General features: G+C 40.3%; 1 protein-coding gene across 12 annotated transcripts in view; it reads left to right on the top strand.

The window, feature by feature from the left end:
* TPRG1 (tumor protein p63 regulated 1) overlaps positions 1-18379 on the top strand; it is a 363442-nt gene that overhangs the window by 310605 nt on the left and 34458 nt on the right. For 10 of the 12 annotated variants that reach the window (XM_055568727.1, XM_055568733.1, XM_055568729.1 and 7 more), the window contains one exon: positions 5933-7117. The exons of the other annotated variants lie outside the window; for them this stretch is intronic. In XM_055568727.1, the coding sequence (XP_055424702.1) occupies positions 5933-6716 (784 nt within the window). In that variant the 3' untranslated portion in view covers positions 6717-7117. Of the gene's footprint in view, positions 1-5932; positions 7118-18379 lie in introns of those variants that run through there. 12 annotated transcript variants of the gene reach the window in all.

Here is an 18379-nt window from a genome sequence, read left to right as displayed (position 1 = left end):
CTTGGAGTTTTATAGTTTCTGGTCTTAATGTTTAGATCTTTAATCCATTTTGTGTTTATTTTAGTGTATGGTGTTAGAAAATGTTTTAGTTTCATTCTTTTACAAGTAGTTGACCAGTTTTCCCAGCACCACTTGTTAAAGAGATTGTCTTTTCTCCACTGTATATTCTTGCCTCCTTTGTCAAAGATAAGGTGTTCACAGGTGCGTGGATTTATATCTGGGCTTTCTATTTTGTTCCATTGATCTATATTTCTGTCTTTGTGCCAGTACCATACTGTCTTGATGACTGTGGCTTTGTTGTATAGCCTGAAGTCAGGCAGGTTGATTCCTCTAGTTCCATTCTTCTTTCTCAAGATTGCTTTGGCTATTCGAGGTTTTTTGTATTTCCATACAAATTGTGAAATTATTTGTTCTAGCTCTGTGAAAAATACCATTGGTAGCTTGATAGGGATTGCATTTAATCTATAGATTGCTTTGGGTAGAATACTCATTTTCACTATATTGATTCTTCTGATCCATGAACATGGTATATTTCTCTATTAGTGTCCCCTTTGATTTCTTTCACCAGTGTTTTATAGTTTTCTCTATATAGGTCTTTTGTTTCTTTAGGTAGATATATTCCTAAGTATTTTATTCTTTTCATTGCAATTCACCTTTCATTTTAATGATTATGACTATTTCTTGATTGTGCTTCAATGTTGATTAAGAGCCTGGACTCTCCCAACCTTGCCTCCTTTGTCAAAGATAGGTGTCCATAGGTGCATGGGTTTATCTCTGGGCTTTCTATTTTGTTCCATTGATCTATATTTCTGTCTTTGTGCCAGTACCATACTGTCTTGATGACTGTGGGAGAGTTGGTTTAAGTTCACATTTGCCATTTACTGACTATACAGTCTTCAGAATGTCCTTGATATTCTCTTTCTTTTGGTTTCTTCATCTGTAAAATGAAGATGATACTATTTTGTATTTCATAAAATTGTAAGGGTTAATTGAGACTATTTAAATGTCCAATACAGCACTGAATACATATGAAGTACTATGAGATAATTGGGCTTCCCTGATAACTCAGTTGGTAAAGAATCCACCTGCAATGCAGGAGACACCAGTTCGATTCCTGGGTCGAGAAGATCCGCTGGAGAAGGGATAGGCTACCTACTCCAGTATTCTTAGGCTTCTGTTGTGGCTCAGCTGGTAAAGAATCTGCCTGCAATGTGGGAGACCTGGGCTCAATCCCTGGGTTGGGAAGATCCCCTGGAGAAGGCAAAGGCTACCCAATCCAGTATTCTGGCCTGGAGAATTCCATGGACTGTATAGTCCATGAGGTCACAAAGAGTTGGACACGACTGAGCGACTCTCACTTTCATAAGATGATTGGGCTTCTTTGGTGGCTCAGTTGGTAAAGAAACTGCCTGTAATGCAGGAAACACGAATTTGATCCCTGTGTCGGGAAGATCCCCTGGTGAAGGGAATGGCTACCCACCCCAGTATTCTTGCCTGGAGAATTCCATGGACAGAGGAGCCTAACAGGCTACAGTCCATGGGGTCACAAAGAGTCACACACGACCAACTGACTAACACTTTCATTTTCAATGTACATTGACAAAGGTTATTCTGAAGATTAATTGAGAGAGCCATGCAAATCATTTACAAAGTGTTTGAAAATATGATGCCAAAGGGAATAGGTATTAGTCATCATTATTATCAGGATCATTATTATTACTATCCATATTCTTCACCTACAAAAAGGTATGATTTTATTATGGTAGCATTTTGATTACAGTTTTGTCACTTAATTTATGGTTTAGGGTTTTAAAGGGCTAGTATCATGGCTCCCTAACCCCTTGCCGAAATCTTCATCTCAGAAGTCAAGTGCTTAATTATTAGCGATTTTGACAATTACCTTTCATTTGCATAGTGCTTTGTTTATTTCAAAGGGCTTTCATAAATATTTATCTCATGAACTCCTGAAAACAACCCTGATCATTAAGCAGGGTTAGTGATAAACACTAATTGGGAGATGGACAAACTGTAGCCTGGGGCATTGTTTCTTGGCCATAGTCACAAAACAAGCTTCTGGAAGACACACTGGATCCATCTGCCGCTGTTTCAGAGACCTCCCAGTGACCTCTACATACTCATGGCTTCCCTTTCAAGGGAGCTTCTAGAAGACAGATACTCAAAGAACACCGATTCTTTTAATTCTCCATATTCCAGCAGCATTCAAGGACACTGTAGGCCTTGTTGACTACTTCTCAAATTCACTTTTTAAAAACTCTGAAGATATCTCTTTTGTATTTTTCTTGATGATTCTGAATATAACAAAAAGATGTAATTTGTTTGAAAGCTTTCTGCAGCATCAGTGCAAGGGCTCCAAAATGGGAGTTAAAACTTCTGCAATTGCAGGATTTATAACAGAATATTAAGAGTGATTATCTCTGGGTGGTGGGATTAGATGTAATTTTCCTTATTCTTTGGTTTTTTGCTTCTCTGTACTTGCTACTTGTTTTTCACTCCCCCATTAAATTTTATATAAAAATAGCAATTATATTAGGTTGGCAGCAGCACCACACTTTGGAGCTGGTATGTATCTCCTCCCACTTGCTACCTGGGTGACATTGGAAAACTTCCTTCACCTCCCTGATGCTCAATTTCCTTATCTATGAAATACCAGAATAATCATACATGGCTCACCAAGTTGTGAGGGATTAAAAGAAATAATATAAAGATCATGGCACATGATAGGTGATCAGTTAATATATATCTACCACCACCTTAATTTCTTATTCCCTATTCTTCAAACTTATAATGGTTTTAGGCTGGAAAAAAATTCTATGTCAAATAAAACATACACATTTACAAAAACTGAGAGAATGCTTTAAGGTGACTAATTATTCAAATCTCAGTCCTTTGTCACATGTCCTTTGGTGATGGGCAAGATATTAGACAAGATAGTCCAGTAACATGGCAATGAGCAAAGAAACCTGTCAGGTTATTATAGAAGGGAGGTTGCAAAGCACTGTATGCAAAGACACCCTCAGCTATGAGGAGGGGATGGCAGTTGTGACTTCAGGGTGGAGTGCTAGACTGTTCTATGAGAGAGCACAGAATTCGGGCATCCTAGGGTACCGAATGTGCTTGTTTTGGCCCTTGTTCAGATCCCCCAGCCTAATGGGAACCTGTGGCCTCCGTTTCAGAACTTGGGCTTGGTTTAGGCAGCTCTGTAATTGGTTTATGTCATTCATGAGGAATTTCTTTTCTTTAAAGTTGGTGACTTGAAGCCAGATTGTGAGAAGAGATTCCGTACCACCCATATCTGTTTTGCTGTTCCCCGGGTTATAAATGAGGTGATGTGGGGCTCCTTTGGCAGTGTCCCTAGCTAGACTGGCTCCCAGTTTCCACAGAGTTGGAAGCTGGACTATGTGGATGGAAAGCCTTCATCACCCACCTCTATTTTCCCAGACACGGAAGGGCCCTGGTGGCATTGTGCATGCAGGAACCAGCCACTTTCCTTTTTCTCTTATGCATTGAAAATTGAGGGCCTTCAGATTGGGGGCACAGATAGGTGAAGAGCTTTTTCACTCCTGGGGTGGGTTTGGCTGAGGAAGTGGGGAAAGATGTAACAGGAAAAGAAACAAAGGGATGTCAAAGTTGGGTTTGCTACACTACAGACTCTGCAAACTCAGCAGGGCTGGGAATAAACCCGTCTCTCTCCAGACCTGCGCTGACTGTTACGGTTAAGGGCATCACTATCTCCTTACTCCCCAAAGATGAAAACCTCAGGACCATCAGAAAGTTGAGAGAAGGGTGAACTAAATGATTTTTAAAGGATATTTCCGACTTGAGGTCACAAATCTATTACCTTTGACTCTGAAGTGTACTTAAAAAAATTTTTTTTTTTTGTTTTGTTTTTCTTTTGCTACTGCCTTGATCCAGGTTTCATGATTTCTCCATGTAGACACTTCTAACTGATCTCTCTTGTTAGTCTCTCACATCCATTCTACCTATCAAGTTTGTACCACTTAATCTTCTTTAATACCGTGGTCAAGTTCATATCTCTACTCTTATGAAAAGCTTTCCTCGGCTCCTAGTTGTTTATCAGATCATGTCTTACAGGATAAGGATAAACTCATTTGTGTAGTTTTCAATACCTTCTTTTACTTGATTCTAGTCCAACTTCTCATTTGATTTCTTCAGCCATGTGTAGTAGGCTTAAGTCAAACTGGAACATACAACTTTTTCCATGCAATGTTTTATAATTTCTTCTGGGAATATGATGCAATGATCTAAAAACAAGGGATAGCTGGATATATATACACACACACATACATCTATATCTCAGATGTAGGATATATATGTGTGACTGTCTCATTATCAGTTTAACCTTCCCACCAGCTGGTTCTGTCCATGGAGGAATAATTTTTTAACTGAAGTTTAAGTTTATAGAGAAGAATAAGAGTGAAGGAGATTTGGGATTCAGTATTCAGACTGTGTTGCCTGTGCAGTGATATGTGAGCTCCTACAGATGGGAAAAACAAGAAGCAAAGAAAAACAAAAAAAGAAAAAACAAACTCTTTCTTGGAATTAATTCTAAATTATGTAATAGCCAGATTGATGACATAACATCACTATATATGCTCAGATGTTCAGTCGTGTCTGACTTTTTGTGACCCCATGGACTGTAGCCCACCAGGCTCCTCTATCTATGGGATTCTCCAGGCAAGAATACTGGAGTGTGTGCCATTTCCTCCTCTAGGGGATCTTCCTGACTCAAAGATCGAATATGAATCTGTTACATCTGCAGCATTGTCAGGCAGATTCTTTACCACTAGTGCCACATGGGAAGTCTGCCACATCACCATGAAAGTGTTAGTCGCTTAGTCATGTCCAACTCTTTGTGCCCCTATGGACTGTAGCCCACCTGGCTCCTCCGTCCATGGAATTCTCCAGGCAAGAATACTAGAGTAGGTAGCCATTCCCTTCTCCGGGGGATCTTCCTGACCCAGGGATAGAACCCAGGTTTCCCACTTTGCATGTGGATTCTTTATTCATTTGAGCCATCAGGGAAGCCCCAACATCACTGTACAAGATAATAAAATTTGTGCTTGGGATCCATTTATTTCTTGAGTTGGAGAGACTGAGCAAAGGTAGAATTATACTGATGAGCTAACATTATTGAAAACCTCTGCATGTTACATGATTTTTGTGGGGAGTTTGGCTGGGTAAAACCTACTGCCAGCCTCCCTCTACCACTTCTGTAGAGATGGAGAGTGAGCTGTAGGGGAGGCACATAGGCCTTGAGGTCAAATAGACCAAAGATGATAATTCACTACTTTCAACTAGGTTTTGTGAATTATTTGCATTTCAATTTCCTCATAAATATAGAAAGTGATATCTGCTTTGAAAGACTGCCATAAGATGTGTAGGCAATGAATGTAAACTGTCTGATGCATAAATAGCAGCCATGTTTCTTATTATAACAGGCCATGACTTAACCAGAGAGAGTTTGCCATGTACGTACTATGTGCCTCCATGCAGAACATGAATGTTCCCCTTTTCTATGCTGCCCTCAATCATTCAACACACACACACACACACACACACACACACACAGGTACACAATGGAGGCAGCGGGGAGAGAGAGTTTATCGCTTATTTTAGAGCAGGGAGCAACTGGTTAAAGACTTAAATGCAAGGACGATTCTCAATATTCATCCTGCCTAGAGTGAGAAGTAGAAAAAGTCCAATACTTTCCCACATTCATGCCCTTATATCATACCCTTCTATTTGGAATAAACTTTCTCATCTATGGGTACCCACTTCTTATTATACATTCATATTCCAATTGTTCTTTCAGGATTCACTGATACTTAAGTCAGTGGTATAATCTCACTCTCTGCTTTTCTTTTTGTGGCTCTCTTCCTTTCTTTCTTAGACCACATACGTCTTTCCCAGCAGACTATGAACAACCTAAGGCAGAGGACTTCCCTGGCTTATCTGCAGTGAATGCTACTGAGGCAATATTTGGTCCCACTGAGCTCAAAGTTGGCTTAAAACTCAACATTCAAAAAACTAGGATCATGGCATCCAGTCCCATCACTTCATGGAAAATAGATGGGGAAACAGTGGAAACAGTGACAGACTTTATTATGCTGGGCTTTAAAATCTCTGCAGATGGTGACTGCAGCCATGAAATTAAGAGACATTTGCTCCTTGGAAGAAAAGCTATGACCAACCTAGACAGCATATTAAAAAGCAGAGACATTACTTTGCTGACAAAGGTCCATTTAGTTAAAGCTATGGATTTTTCAGTAGTTATGTATGGATGTGAGAGTTGGACTGTGAAGAAGGCTGAGTGCCAAAGAATTGATGCTTTTGAACTGTGGTGTTGGAGAAGACTCTTGAGAGTCCCTTGGACTGCAAGGAGATCCAACCAGTCCATCCTAAAGGAAATCAGTCCTGAATATTCATTGGAAGGACAGATGCTGAAGCTGAAGCTCCAATACTTTAGCCACCTGATGCAAAGAAGTGACTCATTTGAAAAGACCCTGATGCTGGGGAAGATTGAAGGCAGGAGGAGAAGAGGACAACAGAGAATGAGATGGTTGGATGGCATCAACAACTCAACGGGCATGAGTTGGAGCAGGCTCCAGGAGTTGGTGATAGGGAAGACTGGAATGCTGCAGTCCATGAGGTTGCAAAGAGTCAGACATGACTGAGTGAATGAACTGAACTGAACTGAGCTCACATTTACTGAATGAACAATACTGTTGCTAAGACAGAATTCAACCCTTTACATCTTTAAAACTCCATTGTCTCTGTTGCTTTAAATGAAAATTCATTTGTGTTTAGTATTCAGAACTTAGTTAACATAAACTCTGTTGGGCATCACTCTGATTACAAAAAGAGCCTTGGTCTGTCCGACCTTTAAATTATTATGAAGAAGCTACTTTGATTTTTGAGACTCATTTCTTCTCTGCTCTCTGTAGAAATATGTGGGGATATGGTAGAAGGCGGCTGTAGTTAGACTGGAAGCATATTTAAGGGATTGCATGTACGTGCAGATTTTAATTTCAATGATTAGAAGTTCCCAAGGGTGTACACTACTGTATTAGGCATGATGCAGGATTAATTAAAGACCATGCTTCAACTTTGTCTTTGTGGCTCTTACAGCATTTTGAATAAGGCTCATAATGCAAATGGAATTAATTTGTCAGGCACTGAAATGTTCTGCCACCTCCTAATTATGTTGTGGGAAGATGATTTATTTGGTTTCATTTTTAAACTATCTCTTTTTTCGTACTTAAGCCATTTCTCAAACTCTGGCCAGGATAGGAGATTGCTCTCTCTCTCTCTCCCTCACCTGTTTGGGGCCCTATCTCCCCTATTTCAAGCATTATTTCTAAAATGGATGTACATTTATGATAAACTGGTAATTCAATATTTTTCTTACCATACTGTAGCACATTGAATTCCTTTTGCTTTTGCCTTGAGCTTTTAGCCTAAATAAGTCATCAGAAGGGTTTGTTTGTTCTGCCTTATAATTTCTGATCAAAAGCTTCTTTATGAAAGATCAGGTGCCAAAGGTGGAATTTAACTATGAGCTGTATTTTCCATGTCTACTTTCTCCAAAATCAAGTTGAAAAATCAACTCTTCACAAAATATTTTAGCAGCAGCAGGTGTGGAAAAGACTCAGAAATTAGAAACTGTATTTGATGGTAAACTCCAGGTAATAAGTCAGCCATGTGATAAGTCACCAGCACAACTAATGTTGTTGTTGGCTAAATTAGCAGATATACAGCCTCTAGAAAAATATAGATGGCTGTCATAGTGTATACCACAGTGATTAAATCACTGTTGGAGTATTGTTTTCCTTTCTTGGTCTCATACTTTAATAAGGGCATTGGGAAACTGAAATGCATTCAAAGGAGGATAACTTGGGTGGTTGGGGAATTTTGACCTTGTCAAATGAGGAATGGTTGAAAGAATGAGGCATTTGTTGTCATTGCTGTTGTTTTAGAAAGCACACACACACACACAGACACACGTTGAGGGACATTCTGTTATATGAGGTTGTATCACTGTAAACATCTGAATAGTCTTCAAGCAAATCTGTGCTGTAGTTAATCACTCAGTCATGTCCGACTCTTTGCAACCCCATGGACTGTAGCCCATCAGGCTTCTCTGTCCATGGGTATTCTCAAGGCAAGAATACAGGCATGGGTTACCATGACCTCCTCCAGGGGATCTTCCCAACCCAAGGATCGAACCCAGATCTCCCACATTAAAGGTGGATTCTTTACCATCTGAGCCACCAGGGAAGCCCCAAATTAGAAGCAAATAAATCTAATTCAACTCTACTGTTGAAAAAATGAATTTTCTTGAGGACTTCTGTTTGCTAATTCCATTATATGATAAGAAAACTGTCTGAATTGTCGCCTTTGGAGTTTGCTTTGAACTATAGATTACCAAGGGCTTCCCCAGTGGCTTAGCAGTAAAAAGAATACATTTGCAATGCAGGAGGCTCAGATTCAACCCCTAGGTTGGAAAGGTCCCCTGGAGGAGGAAATGGCAACCCACTCCAGTATTCTCATTTGGAAAATCCCATGGGCAGAGGAGCCTTACAGGCTAGAGTCCATGGGGCCGCAAGAGCTGGAAACGATTAAGGGCTAAAGAAGCAAAAAGACAAAAATAGATTACCACCAGAATGAACCCTCTTCTCTTATATTCCTGCCTTGCAGTTAAGTTCAAATCATCGTGCTTTCCACCAGCCAACCCAGACTCCTGTCCTAGGTCCTCACTATGGACAACTCTTCTTTGATCCTTATCTAGTTGGGCCCATACCTACAGGGTGAGGAGCCTTCAGGGCCAAAGGGATAGGTCTACCCATAGCCCATGTCCCTCCCTCCCAGTAAATTGTTACTAGGACCAGTGGTGTGAGGATCACCTGGGAGCTTATTAGTAATACAGCCTAGACCCTCACAACTCATTCCACCCACTGAATCAGAGTCTTGTTTTAACAAGGTCCCCAGATGACTCAAATAAATATTAAAGTTTGTCAAGTATTGTTTTAGACTCCGCTCTGTGTACCCGAGGTGCCAGAATTCTTGCCCCAAACAGCCTGGCATCTGCATTCAGGGCCTGTGTGGACTCTTCAATGGGTTTGTCCTCCTAAGAGCAATGCTGCCAATGGATGTGGGCTTGTGCCTGAGCAGGGACCAAGAGATGACCATCTAGGGAGCACACCTGTAGATGGAATTTGGAAAGATGGGCCAATTGTTCTCATTCATGTATGCAAAGTTGCCCTGTTGAGGACAGAACACCAGGACTAAAATAAGAAGGAGGATCTCAGGGTTCTATCTGTACCATTGCTCTGGACCTGGGTAGAAATATTAAGTTCTGTGGTTGAGGTGAATCTTAAGTAAAAACAAAATCATAAACCCCAAGCTTACATGTATGTGAAGTAATACTATTGCAACATGAAGATAAATCAGAAACCCCAAGTAAACCTTACCTCACTGACCTCAGGGCAAATATACACTGTGGAATGTGGGGAAATCAGTCATATTTCAGGAAATGTCTAGAATTTCTCAACTTTGTACATAGCTCAGTATTTTACACCATGTTCCTTCTTTGTCACACACCCTCACCCATCAAATTATGATTTGGCAGATTTTACAAAATTGCAAAAGAAACTAGCAGGAGTACAAGAGAATTCAGAAATTTCTTTTCTTTTGATTTAATTTTCAGAGCTTGTGCTTTAAACCTGTGTAGAGAGGCACCAGGCACTTGACATGTAGCCCTATAATTATTCTGCCAAGTAGGCATTCTTAGCCTCTATTCTGCAAACCGGGTAACAGACACGAGGATTCAAGTGACTTCCCTAGACTATGTAGTAAATGAAGGCACTGCAGTTTGAACTCAGGACTTCATTCTCTAAACTTTGTGACTTCTTTTATTACGTCAAAGTACTTCATTAAATACCATGGGTTTGTTGTTGTTGTCGTCTGTTTCACCTGTGATAGGTAGAATATGTGCCTTTGGGGCAGGGATAGAAGGGGTCATTGAACACCCAGTTCTTGCTGAACAGTATAAATAGCTCACTGTAACCAAGAGGGAATGTGATGTTAATTGTGGACTACATTTGTGTATGGAAATTAGAGATGGACATTTTGCTTTTTCCACAAAACATATTGTATGAAACACCATAAATAAACTTCCCCAGAAAGTGTTTTCAGAAGATTAAAGGGAAAAGTAAGAATATGACAGATTAATAAGATGTCTTGAAATTATTCTATTTCAATTCCTCCAAAGTGGAGAAGGCAAAGTGTTTGCAGCCACTGGAGCATGAACCAAGGAGCAGTGTTAGGAGAGAATCTGGGTTTCTGTGTTCTGTCAGAGTCTTATATGCCTACTGACTTCTTGCGCAGCCCTGGTTGTGGTTGTTTCCCAAAGGACCATGGAAAGCTGGCCTCCCCAATTTTTCAGCTGTAAAGAATCTGCCTGCAATGCAAGAGATGCAGGAAACACAGGTTTGATCCCTGGATTGGGAAGATCCCCTGGAGGAGAACATGGAAACCTATTCCAGAATTCTTGCCTGAAAAATTTCATGGACAGAGGGGCCTGGAGGGCTATAGTCCAAAGGGTCTCATAGAGTCAGACACAACTGAGTGACTGAGCACAGCGACAGCACCCAGACAGCTGGGCCGGAAGTTTGTAATAACTGGTCTCTCTAATTGCTCTTTTATATATCCCAGACCATCTACTCTCAATCTCTCTTGAGAGCAAATGGAAACAGGTAAGATTCAGGAACTGTTTTTCTTAGAAACCTTTATTTATTTATTTATTTTAAATTTAGCTCTGTGCTTGTTGAAACTTGGTTATTTAGGGCACTCAAAAGTCACTTCCTTTTTAGAAAGGAGACAAACTTACACAAACCTGAAGGAAACACAATTTGCCAAATATCCCAATTGCTAATAGAAGGAGTTGACTCAAAGTTGTTTCCTTTATTGTGTGGCATTTTCCTTGGTAACTTTGTAAGAGTTACCTCTCCTCTGTACACATGGCAGCTTCTGCACAGAAGGGGCCCGATAGGGAACCGGCAGGCCAGCGTCTACAGTACAATGCTTTCAGATCAGGATCACAGATAGATGGTCTGTAAGCAAAAGTACAAGTCTTTCTGTCCTGGGCATTTCTCTAAAAAATCTAATTTTATGTACATCTCAAGATGGGTAGATTCCCCCCATCTTCTTTAAACAAACAGAGACCAATTTAAGAGCTTATTTTTGAACTATGAGATTCAGAAATCTAAACTAATGAAAAAGAAGCAGCCAGATCAATCTGGCCTGAGGAATGAATATTTCTATTGTGTTGTGATTTGCATTTTTAACAGTAAAGACCATGGGTCTATTAATTTCACAACTGGTTGGCCGTGTATTATGAGATGGATATGGTGAAGGCAATGGCCATGGTTTGGACATACAACTCTATTTTTTGAACAGATCCCAATTCATTTGATGATAAATATAAGACAAGGATACAGAATCATTTCATATTGGTGAAATTACCACAAATGCTGTAAGATTGGCTCCGCAAGCTGAATTGTTTGGTTAGAGACTTGAGGAGTTCTGGCTTTAAATACTGGAAATTAATGCTGTTTCACTTCCAGTATTGTACTGTTTGAGGCCTTGAATGTCAGGCTGGGAAAGTATTTCTGTATTTGAGAGGCATCTGGAAGTCCCTTTAACTTTCTGAGCTGGTTGTGTGAGCACTGTGGTGAAAAGCAGAGGGTGACTTAATTCAGATAAAGAGAGTACAAATGAAAATGTGAGCTCCAAAATGACTGTCTTTACATTGGCTTATGGGGGAATGAACCGCTGGTTGGGATTGTTGTTTTTCAGTCACTAAGTCATGTGCTACTCTTTGTGATACCATGGCCTGCAGCATGAGAGATGCTCTTCTGTCCTTCACTATCTCCCTAGGTTTGCTCAAATTCATGTCCATTGAGTTGGTGATGCCATCCAGCGATCTCATCCTCTGCCTCCCCCTTCTCCTCCTGCCCTCCGTCTTGCCCAGCGTCAGTGTCTTTTCCAATGAGTTGGCTCTTCCTATAAAGTAGCCAAAGTATTGGAGCTTCAGCATCAGTCCTCCCAATGAATATTCAGGATTGATTTCCTTTAGGATTGACTGGTTTGATCTCCCTGAAGTCCAAGAGACTCTCAAGAGTCTTCTCTAGCACCACAATTCAAAAGCATCAAAGCACCTAAGAATTAATGCTGGTTGGGATAAATGCCTCTTATTTTTTAATTGATAGAGGTATGGCTGTTATTTATAGTATAACATTTTTATTTTGTAAAAGGGTGTTAGTTTCTGCTGTACAGGAAAAAGATTGTTTTTATATATATATATATATATATATATATATACACACACACAGATGTATTCTTTTTCAGGTTATTTTCCATTATCAGTTATTATGAGATACTGAGTATAGTTCCCTATGCTATGCAGTGGGTCTTTACTGTTTATCTATTTTATATATGGTAGTATGTATCTGTTAATCCTAAATTCCTAATTTATCCCCACCCTTTGCCCTCTAGTAATCATAAGATTATTTTCTCTGTGAGTCTGTTCTGTTTTAAATGAATTTGTTTATATCATTTCCTTTTAGATTCCACATACAAGTGATATCAAAGGTATTTGTCTTTCTCTCTATGATTTACTTCACTGAGTGTGATAATGTCTAGGTCCATCCATGTTGCTGCAAATGACATTATTTCATTATTTTTCATGGTTTAGTGATATTCCATTACTTATATGATTTATATGTAGCACATGTGGAAATAAGAACATTATAAAAATACAAATCATGATACATACATTAAATATTCTGTTTCTCTGATTCTCTCCTCTACCCTCAACCCAACTGGATCTTAGCTCTCATGATTTCCTCTGTCTTCAGTGTACTTAATGCTATTTTTTTTCAATCACCTTCTTGACTTATCAAAGTCCTCACATCCATCAAACCCCAGCTTAAAGACTACCTGCTTTACAAAGCTATTCTAGAGTTTCTTGAAGACTTGTTATGTGTTCTTCAAACTCTTTGCATGGTACTTAGCACAAAGTTGAAGATTTGTAAACATGTATTAAACAAACGAAAACTTCTTTGATTCAACTCTTAGGGACTGTTCCTAACTCAGTCTTACTTACAAATTTATCCAGAATAATTTCTCTGAACTTTATAGAGGAATGTTAATGGGGATTTGCTGACAAAGTTGACATTCAGAGCAATTGTTAAATATTGTGGGAGTTATAGTCTAAAAGGTTTGAAGGAAGAATCAGAATATGAGGCTCCTAGTAAAGACTATAACACTAGTCTACCAGAGTATGTCTCTAAGGATGACAAATTCCATGTCATTTTCATCAGTGGCAAGCAGGTTATCATTTTGAATCCTAGGATCACAATTTGTTTTACCCTGACAAGCATGGAGCACCAAATGGAACTTCTAAAACATGAGCATTTAGATGCCCAAGACTAAAAGAACCAGTTTCTTCTCCTTTATCTAAAACTAATTTACTCTCTACTTTATGGGATTAACTTTCCATTTAAGTTGCAACTGTGAAACCAAAGCTTTTGTTATAAAATGGACACATTTCCCTTTAGGAAAAGGCCTGAGAAAGAGGGTTTTTTGTTTGTTTAATTATTTACCCGTGACTCCAATAGGAATGCATTCCTAGTTAGCCTGTCAATAGAAGTATAGAAATGGCAAATTAGAAAGAAGAACTGCTGGAGTCAGGAATATTGATAACAGCGAGAAATGACTGCCTGATGGTGAGAGAAGAGACAGCTGATATAAGAACTAATAAACTTCGCAGTCCAGACTCTTTTAGAGCTTGAGTAAGAGCCTTACTATTCATATATAACAATTGACCTTCATAAAGGAAAACATTAGAGGATAGCAAGTATTATGGAGGTCTGAATATTCGTCTAGGTACCCTTCTAAACTTCAGTCTCTGTTTTGGCAAAATTAAGCAGTGAAGGACATAGGACACACACAAATATTAAATCCCTTTCATGTCTTAAAATCTAGGGTTCACGATGATTTTTATTAAGCCATAAAAGAATTAGGTATTTTTAATATAAACTGTGTAAGAAAATAAGAATGTAAGTTTTAAAATGATATCCACCCAAATAATCCATTCATATCAATTCTGGAAAGTGAAATATTTCTGTACGTCATTTAAGTGAAACCCACAAGTAGATAATCCTTGTCTCTTTCTGGTCAGAAATGCTAGACATGTGCATTGTTGGAGTGTCTTCTAGAGGGTATCTAATCCAATGCCTTTATTGTTTTATAATAAGAGTGTCTTAGTCTTTTGAGGTTATTATAACAAAACACCAGAGACTGAGTATTTTGTAAACAACCCAAATTTATTTCATAATTCTGGAACCCAGGAAGTCCAAGATCAAGGTGCCAGCAGATTCACCATCCAGTGACAGCTTGCTTTCTGACTCATACCTGATGCCTTCTCTCTGTGTCCTCACGTAACAGAAGGATGAAGCTCCTCTCTGGGGTCTCTTTTATAAAAGCACTAATCCTATTCCTGAGACCTTGGCCCTCATGACCTAACCTCCCAAAGCTTCACTCCCTAATTTCATCACCTTGGGCTTAGGATTTTAACACAGACATTCTGGGGGGATGCAAGGGGTTTCCCTTGTGGCTCAGCTGGTAAAGAATCTGCTCACAATGTGGGGGACCTGGGTTTGATCCCTGGGTTGCGAAGATCCCCTGGAGAAAGGAAATGCTACCCACTTCAGTATTCTGGCCTGGAGAATTCCCTGGACAGTATAGTCCATGAGGTCACAAAGAGTCGGACACAACTGAGCGACTTTCACTTTTCTGCGGGGATGCAAACATTCAGAAAGTGTGCTATGCTGTGCGCCGTGCTCAGTCGTGTCCAACTCTTTGTGACCACGTAGAACTACAGCCCACCAGGCACCTCTGTCAATGGAATTTTCCAAATAAGAATAGTGGAGTGAGTTGCCATTTCCTCCTCCGGGGGATCTTCCTGACTCGGGGATCCAAACGGCATCGCCTGTGTCTCCTGCATTGCAGGTGTATTCTTTACCTGCTGAGCCATCAGGGAAGCCCTAACTGTAATAAACATTGTTTTGGTCTTTCTGCACAGATATAATTTAATGGGCTTTAAAAGAACCTTAGAAATGATCTAGTTCAACTATCTGGTTTCACAGAGGACCCTTGGAGCCCAGACAAAAGAAAATATTTTAAGTTATTCAGCAAATAGATCCATCTTTTGAATGCAGGCCTCCTAACTGTACTCAGAATTACTGTCCCAGCACCACACTACTCCTGAGTTCTCTCTTTATAGACATTGTTGGTCTGTTTATTGCTTTATCATTGACCTCTCCGTCATGAAACAAACTTTCTTGATTCCCCATGCCAATAAATGGTTAATCTCCCTGAGCCCAGGGCCCTGGAAACTTGTGGGAGGGAGCCAGGTGAGCAAAGAGAGCAGATAAAGGCAGCACCTGCCTATGGGTTTGGAACAGCCTGGGGACACAGAGAGAATGTAAACACGTTCTGCAGATCTTATTGTCTGACTCTGTGCCAGCGTCTTTTGGGTTCTTGTCATGGAAAATATTTCGTCTGAGGTCATTCATTGAGCAGAGGAGCATTGAATACCCTCCAGGGTGCCAACCCCGGTCCTGCTTTTGTGCAGATTAAATAAGCAAGGGACTAACGTTTCAGGGGCCTAGAAACCTGCCTTGTAACAATACAGACCGGGAGGTAGGGAAAAGGAGCCGTTTAGAAAACACACTGTGTTGTTCTGAACTACCCTCTCCCCCTGGCTGCCCGCCCGCCCCTCTCCTCCTGCGCGGCCTCCCTCTGTTTGCTCACCCCTACTTACAAGCACACGCCCTGCGTTTAGAGCAAGAGTTAATGTCTGCGCTTCCTCATAAATCTCGGTTTGCCGCCTGGAGCTATGTTTTTAATTCTGTGGTGGAGCTTTGAGATTTGAGATGAGTAGGAAGGAGGGGCGGCTGACGGAGGTAGTCACGGAAGCCGCCATGTCTCTCTTTCTGCGTACTGGCCTCCTCATTCGGTGCTTTAAACAGATACTTTATACCTCGGCACAGCATCTGTGAAAGCCTGGATAGAAGCTGCAGGGGTGGGGGTCGTCCTGGGAAAGGATGTTGACTGTATCGCATTGTGCAAAAGGACGCACAGTTTTCTCCGAGGACAGAAAAAATGTGTGGAATGAGCAAATTAACCCAGACTGGTTGGCATGTTTTTCTAGTTCAGCTAAAAATGACTTAAAGGAGAGGAGTCTTTCTGACAAAAATAATTCATGTCTCAAAAAGCTTGTAATTGAAGCAAGTTTTCCCTCCATTGAACTTGAACTCCTTTTTGTGTTGTTAAACCATATTTGTTTTCCATGATTGGTCGTTTGGACCTTGTAGGATAGCTTCTCCTGTATAAGCCTCCTCTCTTCAATATGCCTTTGCTTTTTTTTGGTGGAGGAGGAAAAATCTGTTGGGCTGCTGTGATGATTTAAAGTAGTAATTGCTTGGGCCTTCCACCCTGCCTGCAACTGTATTTGAGTAGAATTCTGCGTCTGAGTCACTGAGTCAAATATGTAATTAACATGACTAAAGGAAGAACTCTGGTCTTTGAAAATTCTGGCCCTCAGTTTTTATGTCTATAAAATGCAAGAACTAGAAACTCGCCTCTAAAAAGCCTTCCAACTCAGTCATACTAGGATCCTAACAATCCTTAGCTGTTATATACCCTCTTCCTCTACCAAGTTCTTACGAGTCCTAATGGGTTTTTTCTTCTACTTCTGTACCTTTCTGTGAGGTTTTGAAATTTACCAGAAGTGAAATGTATACCTTCTTGTTTCCACTTCTGTGGTAATGGAGGCCAGATCCAGCTGGTTTCTTTGAGGATAGAAAGTGGTAACACAATAAGTTGTAATAGGTGAACGTCTGCGCTTCTGTAATGGGACATTCAGGTTTCTGTGCCTATTTAGGCCTGGGAAGCAGACAAAAGTAAAAGATCATGGGCTACTAGAGTTCAGACTTTCCCTAGTAGCTCAGGTGATAAAGAATCCTCCTGCAATGCATGAGATCTGGATTTGATATCTGGGTCAGGAAGATCCCCTGGAGAAGGAAATGGCAACCCACTCCAGTATTATTGTCTGGAGAATCCCATGGACAGAGGAGCCTGGTGGGCTACAGTCCATGGGATCACAAAGAGTTGGACTCGACTGAGTGACTAACACTTTCACTTTCACTAGAGTTCAGGGATTGAACCCTATCCATTTCTCTACTCCTGATAATATACCACAGAGAGAATTTGCTGATTAAATCGTGGAATTGAAGATAGAAAACTTAGGAATGTTGCAGAGAACCATCTCTAAGGTGATTTAAAAGATGATTTTTAATCTATTAGAAAAGTTTTACAGAACTGTGCTTATTCAGTCTGAAGAACAGAATTGAAAGGTTGTCATAAGGTGAATGAGAGTCTCTCTGATGGATTTAAGTCTAAGTAGGAAATCATATGGGCTTCCCGGGTGGTGCTAATGGTAAAGAAACCACCTGCCAGTGCAGAAGACATAAGAGACGTGGGTTCCATCATTGCTGGGTTGAGAAGATCCCCTGGAGGACGGCATGGCTACCCACTGCAGTATTCTTGCTTGGAGAATCCCATGGACAGAAGAGCCTGGTGGGCTACAGTCCATGAATTCGAAAAGAGTCGGACACAACTGAAGTGACTGAGCATGCACAGGAAATTATATACATCAATACACTTGTGTGAAGCAGAAGCTGAACACATAAGAAATACCCTGGGACTCAGAATCAGATGGAGGAAAAGGGATTAACAGGTGAAGTAACGCATAGAAGACTTTAGCACCTCTGCGCTGAAGACTCAGGTAATGTTCTGATTAAACCTGGTCATATTCTTTATCTTATTTCCTGTGAAGTGAACTTCACCTGTTTCTATCAAAATATTTTTTATAAAATTGCTCATAACAGTCAAAAAAAAAAAAAAAAAAAAAGAAAGACAGCCTCTAACAATACCCAGCAAGCATTATGCTACATGATAGGAATTTAATATTTGCTAGTTGGACAGAACCTTCCAGTGTACAAAACATTTTTTCATCTATTATCCTCTTGTCCCTCATGAACTTGTGGTTACCTAAATATGCCAGCAAATTTGGAGAACTCAGCAAGGGCCACAGGACTGGAAAAGGTCAGTTTTCATTCCAATCCCAAAGAAAGACAATGCCAAAGAATGCTCAAACTACCACACAATTGCACTCATCTCACACACTAGTAAAGTAATGCTCAAAATTCTC

Source organism: Bubalus kerabau, chromosome 2 (genome assembly GCF_029407905.1).
Source record: "Bubalus kerabau isolate K-KA32 ecotype Philippines breed swamp buffalo chromosome 2, PCC_UOA_SB_1v2, whole genome shotgun sequence".
NCBI lineage: Eukaryota > Metazoa > Chordata > Mammalia > Artiodactyla > Bovidae > Bubalus > Bubalus kerabau.
The sequence above is the reverse complement of the archived record's forward strand: the minus strand, read 5'-3'. Positions and strand labels throughout refer to the sequence as shown.